General features: G+C 53.5%; 3 protein-coding genes across 3 annotated transcripts; 1 reads left to right on the top strand and 2 right to left on the bottom strand.

The window, feature by feature from the left end:
• Positions 1-147: 147 nt before the first annotated feature.
• CAOG_05334 (hypothetical protein) lies at positions 148-1763 on the top strand (the record flags this gene model as incomplete). Its single annotated transcript, XM_004346969.2, has 2 exons — positions 148-190; positions 490-1763. Coding segments are annotated over 2 exons (888 nt in total), but the record flags the coding sequence as incomplete, so codon positions are not given.
• Positions 1764-1769: 6 nt separating this feature from the next.
• CAOG_05333 (hypothetical protein) lies at positions 1770-8147 on the bottom strand. Its single transcript, XM_004346968.2, has 6 exons — positions 6829-8147; positions 5948-6735; positions 5155-5770; positions 4595-5028; positions 2776-4494; positions 1770-2663 (listed from the first exon to the last, which is right to left on the bottom strand). The coding sequence occupies exons 1-6, from the start codon at positions 7872-7874 to the stop codon at positions 1915-1917; spliced, it is 5352 nt and encodes a 1783-aa protein (XP_004347018.1). The 5' UTR covers positions 7875-8147; the 3' UTR covers positions 1770-1914.
• A 390-nt stretch (positions 8148-8537) lies between these two features.
• Positions 8538-10181, bottom strand: CAOG_05332 (sterol desaturase). Its single transcript, XM_004346967.2, has 4 exons — positions 9975-10181; positions 9156-9546; positions 8893-9069; positions 8538-8779 (listed from the first exon to the last, which is right to left on the bottom strand). Exons 1-4 carry the CDS (start codon positions 10170-10172, stop codon positions 8646-8648), a joined length of 900 nt encoding a protein of 299 aa, XP_004347017.2. The 5' UTR covers positions 10173-10181; the 3' UTR covers positions 8538-8645.
• Positions 10182-10622: the final 441 nt, after the last annotated feature.

Raw genomic sequence — 10622 nt, 5'->3', positions numbered from 1 at the left:
GAGGGGGAGGACAAAGCACTGCAGATGAGCTTGCTTCCGTTGTTCCTTCTGCCTCAGTTCCTCTTTCCGAGATTTGTTTCCTACTTGCTCACTTGCTTCCTCCTTGTGCCATGGTGCTTGTTTTGCTATGGGTTTCAACTTTATTAGGGCTGGCTATTACTCGACGGACACACGGACGACAGCGAACACGGTGAGTGAACGAACAAAACCAACCTGGAATTTCAACCAAACTTCTCGTCATCCAAATTTCGAAAAATTTCAAAATTTAGGGCGCGACATTTTTGGGTGATTTTTTTTTGTTTTTGGATTGTTGGCGAATGAGTGCTTTGAATGTGAGGATTTGTTCGGGGGGGGGGCGATGTTGGGGGTGGTGGCGGTGGAGGGGATAATTCCCATCGAAAAATTACAACGCCAGACTTTGAACGCCACACAGAGAACATGCACTGACAGGCTCACACCATCTGCGGTTCATCTTCAACTCTCGCACAGGCATCACCGTGCAGGACGTGCGCTCCCCGGGAGTCGAAACCGCCGAGCATAGCGTGACCCACTCGGAGACGGGATCTCAGGTGGGCGACGAGGAGATGATCTCGGAGGACGAAGGCTCCATGGTCGACTGCGATGCTGGTGTGCAAGTCCTCGAAGACGAATCTGCTCAGCAGCAGCAACAGCAGCAGCAGAATCGCCGCTCGCGCCGGATGACGGCCAAAGCACAGCGCAAACTGCGTGCCGCCGAATTTAGTCGTCAGCTGTCCGAGTCGCTCGACATGAGCGCCAGCATCGAGATGGCCTATGCTGGATCTGCTGCGGCTGCCGAGGGCGCGCCGTCGTCGTACGTCGGGTCCTGGTTCCGTTCGGTGGGCCGCATGATGCAACAGCCTGCCCAAACGACGGTGGAAATGGACGTTGCTCGGCTGTCGACTCCAGACAGCTCTGCTGCAAACGCCCTGGCCAAGGTTCCGGACATCAAAGCACGTGCTGTGCCAGCGCGCATCGTCGGCGGAATCCGCCTGCGCACGCAGGAGCCGCACAAGAATCACCACGTCACGCCTCGGTCGCACAAGAGCCGAAGCGAGCTGCAGCCCCACGATTCCCGCATTGATTCCCTGGAGGCCTTGCTCACCGAGTCTGAGCTGCAGCTGCAAACTCGTCGCGCAGAGCAAAACGCCCTGCTTACCGCGCAGCGCAAGCAAATGCTACACGCCAGCGTGTTTGGCAAGTATGCCGCCCAGCACAACCAGTCGTCCGCCGTTGGCAACCGACACAAGGGCAATCCTCGCTTCTTCGGTTCCAACGCTCACGCTCCTCAGTCTCGCAGCCAGTGCCATTGCTAAAAGCGTGCTGTGCTTGCATTCGCGAGTGAGGTGCGACTTGTGCTTTAAAGTACCTACTTGCCGTGGGTGCTTTACCCGCTCACGCCGTCCAGAAAAATGAACTAAAAAAAGGACAAAATCCAAGAAAACAAAACCAAAAAAGAAGAAAAACAAAAAGAGAAGAAAAGATAAAAAACAACACAATGCCAGGACACTCTTAAGACATTTTATCAAATTTGTCGCATGTGTAGGACCCTTCTTGTGATTTGCTTTTGGTTGCTTTAGCATGTTGCTTGTTTGTTGGTTGTCTTTCATTGGAATCAGTTTTTTGCGTAGTTGTGTTTGCTGCATGAGCTCTGTCGATGTCAATGCTTTTTTTGGATTTCGTTTGCCAAAGTGTGTGTGTGTGTCTCTCTTGTTCGTCGTCAATTGAAACTTAAAAAACAAAACACTCCGTTCCATTTCTTAGATTTCTGTACTGAGGTGGAAAGCCGCAATGAACGATTGAATTGCAGCGAAACACAAACAAAACTAAATTCTCAACACTCAAGCACAAAACAAACTAAAACAATGCGCTCAACACAAAACAAACGGGCGACCTTCACATGTGAATGCTCTGTGCAGCATCGCCAATGTAAAGCTCGTCATCGACCGCCTGGCCGTAGCTGGTCATCTCCATCATGGACTTTTGCGGGCGATCCTCGTCAAGCAGATGCCCGTCTGACGCTGTTGACGAGACTCCAGTGTTGGACCGTGTGAGGTTTCCCTCAGAGCTAGAAGATGACGGGCCTGTACCGCGGCGATCCATGGTGACCAGCGTTGACGGACGCGTCCCCATGACAGTGCTGGACTGCAGAGGATCGGAAGTAGACTGCCTGGAGTGCTGCGATTTCTGAGGTTCTTGGGCGGCTTGGCCGGGCTTGCGTCGCACGGTGAGTCGCTTCTGAACATGACGGAGCTGGCGGCGAGTCGCAACCAGGAGGATGAAGATGAACAGTCCTTGGAGCGAGTTGAAAATGACAAACAGGTACTCGAACGTGCTGGTGCGATAGCTTCCATCCATCACAAGCACGCCAAACACCCACGTGATGCCCAGGAGCACAAAGACAGACGCTGCGACCTTGGCATGCGAGCGGTCTTCCTTGCCAATCAGCTTGGCGTCCGTCAAGTTTTGGAACAGGACTCTCACCACCCGACCAAAGATGACCAAATTGACGGCGATAATGGTCAAAACGGGCGCGATAAAGCCCGCAATGAGGGCGTTGCGATTGCTAATCCAGCACGCTCCATCCGAGCCGTAGTAGTCCACATCCAGTCCCAAAATGACAATCACTGGAATCAACGGAACGGCTGACGAATGAACAGGAAAGCAAAACCGACAGAGGGTGAGCCATCTTCAGTGACAGTTTCAAAAACACAAAAACACACAAAAAAACAACCCACAACAAGCCAAACGACCTACCCCAAGCCAACAGGGAAGAAACCTTGCCGACGCCCTCAAGCGTTCCGTGCAACTGGACCAATGTCCGGTAGAGGGACACTCCGATAATCAACATCCAGGCAAAGGCAGCCAGCAAAAAGTAGTGCAGCAACGCGGCAATGGCAATGCAGGCGTCCGCGGCAGAGTCAGAGCTCGTCACATTGTCCGACACGGCCGAGCCAACAATGAACAGCACATTCACAAACAGCAGCGCGACGCACAGCATGCTGAGTTGCAACGACGAGGTGGTCTTTTGGCGTGTCACCAGGAAGGATGCCAGCGTCAAGACACACCCGACAATCGACAACGCACAGCCAATGTAGGTGATGGCGGTGAGGGCAACCGAGTCCGACGCATCGCCATCGACGGCAAACAAGACCGAGAAGGACGACAAGTGAATTGTCTGACAAGTGGTTGTGGTGGGCGTGCTCGCGACCAGCGTGAGGCCCGACTCTTGCCACTGGTTGGTTGTAAAGTTGTAAAAGGCGCATGTGCGGCGGGCAGAGGTCGAGGGATGGGTGAATGTCACCTCGATTGGGTGCGCGGCGTTGGAGACGGCGATGCCGTCCAAAACGAGGGAGACTACTGTCGTTGCAGGGAGGCCATCCGCAGAGCTGCTGTTGGACGACGCGTCGCTCGGGGCTGGGAAGAGGGTGGCCGCTGCGCTCGAGGAAAACCCGACGCCTGCCAAAGGGATGGTGGCTCCCAACGTGCTGAGGAGCGACAGAGGGAATCTGGCAGTCAGCTGTCCGTCAAAGAGCGTGACAGACACCACCGATTGCGAGGTGCTTGTCGAAACAGTCACCGCTTGCGCCACAACGTGGGTAGAGTTGGGCGTCGACACGTAGGTGAGTGGGGTCGTGACGCCCGCGAGAAGGCCGAAAATACCGCGCTCCACGATCAGAACGAGATTGGAGGCAGAGTCTTGCGCGGTGCGTTGCGCCGTGGTCACCGCGGAAGCATTGCCCATCAACGCCAAGCTTGCAATGACAGAGACCAAGCTCTGGGCGCACGGGGCGTCGGAACGAATGAGCGACACTGAGGATTGAAGCAGACCTGCCATGTTTTCCACGACCGAGCTTGTCGCCACAGTTGTACCAATGGCCGCAAAGCCAGCATTCATGCTTGACAGCACCACCTGCAATTCCGGCGCTGTGGAGCGTGGACGCTGATCAAGCTGTGCAAACCATAGACTCGAATCGGAGCACGTGTTGGAAACGTCGTCATAAATCTCGCCGCTCGAGCACGAGCAGGCCTGGAAGTCACTAAAGCCAGGAACACAGCAGTCGAGACCGTCGGCGCCCCAGCTGGAAGCAGTCGAACAGAATCCACCAACGTTTCGCCCATAGTCGACGTATGTGGCCGAGCCAATGTTCAGATTCTCGACAACGCACGAGTCACCAAGGAAGACGTACGCGGGCGACTGGTAAATGAGAACATCCTGGTAGTGTGGCTCGGTGCGCTCGAACGTTGCTGTGGCGCCAAAGAACTTGGCCCCAGTCTCGACATAGACAATCCAGCAGTACGGCGACGTGCAGTCGTTCCGGACAAATGTGCAACCGTCGGCTTGCACGAATGACGAGCCCCTGGCAGTGACGGCCGAGCCATTGCGATTTCCGATATTCGCCGTCCAAGTGCAGCCGGTGCAAGCCAACTTGGAATCATACGAGGTGAGCGTGACGCTTCCTGTGGGTGTGAGAGCTGGAGAATCACACGGAACAAAAGACAGCATCAAAGACAAGTCAGATCATTGGCTCGGCAAGAACAATTGCGTCAACAAACGGCGATATCAGCCTCGTACCATTAAGAACACGGTTGGAATCGAAGGTCACACCGCTGCCTGTTACAGTCACGCTTGTGTCGATGTGAAGCGCCGAAGTTCCAGTCAATCCAGTGTTTTCGTAAAAGTGCACGTCCACCAAGCTGACTTGAAGCAAGCGAGGGTAGGATGTGGCAGCCGCATAGATGGCGCCGCCTGCAGCAGCCGTGTTATTTTGCAGAATCACCTGCGTAAAGTTCACAAACGAGTCGTACGTGTTGACGTCGTGGACGAGCCGCATCGCACCACCCTGCCCGGAGGCACAGTAGTTGTTTGTAAAGTTGGAATACTGCAGAGCGCCCTGTACCGTCTTGAGACAAACTGCGCCATTGTCAATAGTCGAGAAGGAATCAAACGTTGTTCGGACAATGGACACGCTCTGAGCGTAGATTTTGGCAGCAGCACACGCTTGAGCCCTAGGTTTTGTTTGGGAGTTGGTGTCGGGGGGGGGGGATGAGACACAGTGTTGCAGCAGTGAGTTTGACGAGCCAGAGAACAACCCAAAAACAAACCGCAAGCCAAAGCGACCCAATCTCTTTTACCTGCCATTCTGGAACTGGCTGTCCGTGATGGTCACATTGGAACTCGGTCCTTCAAACACCAGCGCTAGATGGCCATAGCCACCAGAAGAATTCCTTGCGAGGTTGAGGAATTTCGTGTTGACAATCCTGGCACTGCCACCCTGAAGGGCGACCTCAACACCGCCCTGGTTTCCAGAGAAGACAGAGCCCACAATTTCCAAGTTCAGCAACCCGCTGCTGTAGGGCGCTGTCGTTCCCGCGCCAATCAGCGTTGCGTTTGGATTGGTGTGACGATTGCCAGAGACTGTGCAGTTGACAAGCGAGGCAGTCAGGACGGATGCCGATGTGGCCCATTGGATGAGTCCGGCATTGAGCGGTCCCGCTGGCCCGACACCGCTGTTATTGCGAAAGTCGCAACCGGCAAACTTGAAAATTCCGTCGCCGGAAACAAAGGGCGCATGTTTCGACACAATGTTGCGGAATTGACAGTTTGTTGCCGTCAAGGTCACGGTGGCAAAACCAGAGACGGTGTCAGTGATGGCACCGGCCATCACATTCGCTGAAGTAGCCGTAATGTCCACAAACGAGGAGCGGGTGATGTTGAGATTTTGCGTGGGCACGACGAAAACGCCGTTTGCTATTTCCAACCCAAACCACAAACGAGCAAATCAAAGACCGAAAATCAAAGGGGTGAGAAAGGTCGAACAAACTTGGCAGTCAGAGACAAGTCGACAGGGCAACCGAGAAATTGCACACACACACACACACAGAGACAAAAAAAAAAAAAAGCAAGACAAAAAGATAGCAATCTTACTGCGCAAAACCGACGAATCGCTCATTGTGGCTGTCACAGAATTGGCCTGGAAGATTCTCGGCCGAATGTCGGAAAAGGTCGTGTTGGAGATGGACATTGCGAGCTGGGATTGAGCCAGGAGAACATAGGTCGTATCCGTGCCGTTGATTGGACCGAAAATGGCGTTGCGATAGGTATGTTGCGCTTGGGTGGTGTCGTCGAAAATGAGATTCCCTTGGAGGTATGGATGAGAAAATGTCGCGCCGTCCACGGTCAAAATGATGTTGTGCAATTTGATCGCGTAATACCCTGCCGAGAACTGGCCACCGATCAGCTGCAGTTCGATCTTGCTGGCGGCACCCGCATAAATACCAGTCCTGGTGTTGCTGGGAGTCAAATTGTTAATCACCGTGCAGCGGACCAAAGTCGTATTGACGGTGGTGTACAGAGAGTGGCCATCCAGATCGGCATTGTTGCCAGAAAAGGTGCTGTCGATGATTGTCAGCGTCCCAGGAGTCTCTGCGTGGACAGCACCACCGTAGCCGCCGATAAACACGTCATTTCGCGTGCCGAAAAACCGAGAGTTGGAGATGCTGGACACAAAGTTGCTCAAGTACAGGGCACCGCCTGAGTTGTCCTGTTGGGATACGAATGCGTTTTGTATGGTGACATCGTTGGCCACAAAGAGGCCGACATTGGCTGGCGAAGACGCGGTGCAATCAAACATGTTGCGTCCACCGCCGGTAATCACGCCGTTCGACAGGGAGACCCGACTTGCTTGCACTCCAAATCCACCGTAACGCTCATTTCTAACAAAAAGGAAAGGCGTGCAGTGAGAAGCGACCAACGCCGAAACATGCCCAAAAAAAAAATTGAATGCACGCCCGCTTGTTTTCACGTACAAGGGCAGATCGAGGACAAAGTCGGTCGCGGCGAACGTGAGCACTCCCGAAAAGTCGTCAACAGGGGCATGGATGGCATACAAGGACGAGGTTGGGAATTGAAAGGTGTTGTTGACCACTCGGAGTGTTGTGATCGAGACGTTGGTGTTTTGGAGAATCACCAGCTCGTAGCCGTCCATGACGAGGTTGGACTGCAGCGTAAGAGTATTGATACCGACCGAGCAGCTATCGGCTCCATTGTTGACCACTTCAATGGCCTGATGAGTACTGTTCGCGACCAGCACATTGCTCAGAATGACCGAGGTCGGGGTACCGGAAACTCTGATGCACCTTGTGATGACAAAGCCTCCAGCCAGCTGAAGGCACCGCACATTGCTCAGCTGAACGGGGCGCCCGGCGCTGGCAATGTCAACGGCAGTGCCGGTCAGGTTTTGAAAGGTGGCGTCGGCAACAACAAGGGCCGCGTTCCAGTTCAACGACAGGGCGCCACCGCCGTCACGAACGACCACATTGTTCATCACAACTTTTGTATCGGAAAAGCTCCGCACGACCGAGTAAAACCCGACAAAGGTTGTCTGAGAAAAGCGAATCTCCAGGAAAGGCGAGTTCGGCTGCATGAAGGGGTTGACCGTGTCGGTCGTGACGAACGTGACGGGCGAATTTCCTCCGCTGCCAGTAACGGTGTAGTTGCCGATGATGTTGATGGGAAGCACACCAGTCGGCACATCCACCTGGGCGTTGGTCATGCAAACAATCTTGTTGACCGCATTGGCAGTTTCCAGTTGCGCCCTGAGCGCGGAGAACGAGTTCATGTTAAAGTCGCACCCAGCGAACGCGCCGGCCGGGAGGGAGCAAGCCAGCACGAGCGATGCCAGCAATGCCAGCGGCAGCCAGCAGCAGGAGGGTGCCTGGCGCGATGCGCTCGAGGACGACGTTGGTTTGCGGCGAGCGGAGAAGCATGGGCCTGGGCGCGCATGCGTCATTGTCATTGTCGTTGTCGCGGTCGTCGCGGTCGCCATGCGGACGGACGCTGCCTTGAGCCACATGTTGCGTGAAGAGCTGCTCGTTGTGTGTCTGCACACTCGCAGTCTGGTTTTTGGCAGGCAAGCAGCGGGAATCGAGATTTGAATGGAGAAAGAGAGAACGATGAATATTCGCAATGCAAATCCAGCGGTTTTGTGTGCAGCGGTATTTGCCTTTTTCAGCCCGACAGTCGTGCTTTCACTGAATCAGCACGCAAGAGAAGGACGAAGCGTGTTAAAACACAAACAGACCAGCAAAACGAACGACAACAGCAGAAGCACGGAAAGAAACAAGAAAGAAAGAAAGAAAAAAAAGAAAAAAAAAAAAAAAAAAGAGTGAATGCGAAAAAAGGCTTGTTTTGGTTTTCGCCGATTTCTCCACTTTGCTTTTTTGCGGTTGGACGGTTTGTGGCTGGTTGCAGCGAGGCGACAGGAGCAGAGGAGGGGCTTGCGAGGAGGGATGGAAGTGGAGAGCGCGGAAGAGGAGAGCAGAGAAGAGAGCGGGGAGGCGCGCGGGCGGAATGCGAAGACGTGGATAAATGTTCTACACGAATCCAAAAAAGGGACGCTGGGGTTGCGGTTTGAGCAAAAGATTCACATCGATCTAGGAGACCGAAGAGCAAATTTGGAACACGCCAGGAGGGGGCAGCATGGTGACGACAGATCAGGAAAAGAGAGAGAGAGAGAGAGAGGCGAAAAGTAGATATTGACAGTGCTGCTCATCACAACAACGACGGCAAACGAAAACCACAAAAAAATTCAAACCCACCAACACAACGACACATCGAAACGCGTTCAGTTGGACTTGGCGTCCGCAGCCTTGGCCTTCACGTCGGGCACAATCTCTTTCAGAGAACGCGGAGACATGGACGTAAAGTGGCGCTGGAACTGCACGGACGCCCGGAAAGTCTTGTCGGTGCCATGAAGCCCTGATTTTGACAGGTCCAGCCCAAGCAGAAACAGGTTGGTTCAGTCAGCGTCCACCGCAACAACAAAAACCCTTGCGGGGCACAAACCGCTTCGCAAAGACGACAACCCTCACAATCAAGGAAGCCCAGCACGCCAAAGTTGTTGGTAAACTTGAGATGGTGGAAATCATGGAACTCGGAGGACGGCATGAATGGCAGATGGTAGCCCGAGTGCACGGTGCACGTCACAAAGATGGCAAGCGAGTACCAAATCCAGAACACGACGAGGTGCGAGCCCATGATCAGAGGACCTGTAAACAAACGCAATTCATTTTGTGCGCTGGGCTGTCAGTGCTCGAAAACGAGAGCCAAAACACGACCTTCAAAAACACTGTACCAGCAGCGACGGGAATCAGGTTCGACAGCAGGTGCTCGATGGGATGCGCATAAATGGCCGTGATGCCAATCGGAGCAGTCCACTCGTGATGCAGCTTGTGAATCCGCTTGTAGAGGACGCCCCAGTGCAGCAGGCGGTGGCTGTAGTAGAACATGATTTCCTCCACAACGCCATAGCATGCGAGATGGAAAATGATGGTTTGGAAGCTCGGCAGAGGCGTTCCAAATTCAATCCCGCGCGCCTGAGCGAGTCCAAACGACGCTGCCGAAAACACTGGCATCATGAAGAGCTGGTTGAACAGGGCGCGTTTGATGGCGCTGTACAAGCGCGCCTTGTCGACTGGCTGGTTCTGTCCGTCTTGAATCTTGAACTTGAGCATCCATTTCGGTTTCTGAGCGAGAAACAGACGGAACACAATTTTGAGTATTTCTCAGATTCTCAGAGTGGTGTTTTGCTTGAACCAAACCACAACCTTTGGGGTTTTTGCTTTTGCGTCACACAATCCCACACACGGTCATGGGACATAGTGCTCGGAGCAGCGAGTCAAGTATAGCATCATTTGGAAGTGCAGGGTTGTGGCTTGGAAGAGCGAAGAGCGGCAGGTCGGTCATCAAGCATGTTGGATGCGCAAGCCAACAAACCGAAGCAAGCGGGTTTTCGAGTTCGTTCGGCTGACCTTCCTTTTGCCTCACTCGCTCTCACTCACTCGCTCGCTGCATGACACTGCACACTCAATAAAACAGTGCGTGTCTATCGACTTCCCATTGAAGACCGAAGGAGGACGAATTGCACGTTCTTTTTATTGTTATCATTATTTACCTGAGTCAAGTCGACCGTCAAGTAGAATGCGTTGAGCAGCCAGAAGACGAGCAGGTGGGAGATGAGGGTGCCCCAGACCCACAGGTTAAAGTCAGACGCGCTGCTGGACACGCGCATCCAGAGCGACGTCCACATGTCGTGGGAGCCCTGCCACACGCCGGCGAGCGCGTCGACCGAGGATTCAACCAAAGCAATCATCAAATTGCGGAAAAAAAAAAAAAAAAAAAAAAAAAAAAAAAAAAAAGAATGGCCAAAGTTTCAGATGAAGCAAGTCACTTATAAGCTACGAGTCGGATTGGAACAAGTGGTACATGGATGTACAAGCTACACAAAAAGAGCAGGGGAAAGAGAAAAAGATCCGGTCGACAAAAAAGCCCGGGCGTTACGGCTGGTAACTCATCAACAGACAATGCACGCCAATCAGACTGTACGGCACGCAGTCATTCCAGGAAAGCTCGAGCGGGAAGACCGAGCTCATGTGGGCAATGGCAACCAGCGCGATCTGCGCGGCAGCCGACATCATCGAGCTCGAGAGTGAACTGGCGCTGGGTTGTCACCAAAAAAGTAAGTTTGGACACGTCGTCAACAAATTTAATTTGCCCCTCACCCCCCGCTGCCCCCAACAAACCAACCCAACAAAAGACAAAG

This window comes from Capsaspora owczarzaki (genome assembly GCF_000151315.2).
Source record: "Capsaspora owczarzaki ATCC 30864 unplaced genomic scaffold supercont2.8, whole genome shotgun sequence".
NCBI lineage: Eukaryota > Filasterea > Ministeriida > Capsasporidae > Capsaspora > Capsaspora owczarzaki.
This window is presented reverse-complemented; position numbering and strand designations above follow the sequence as displayed.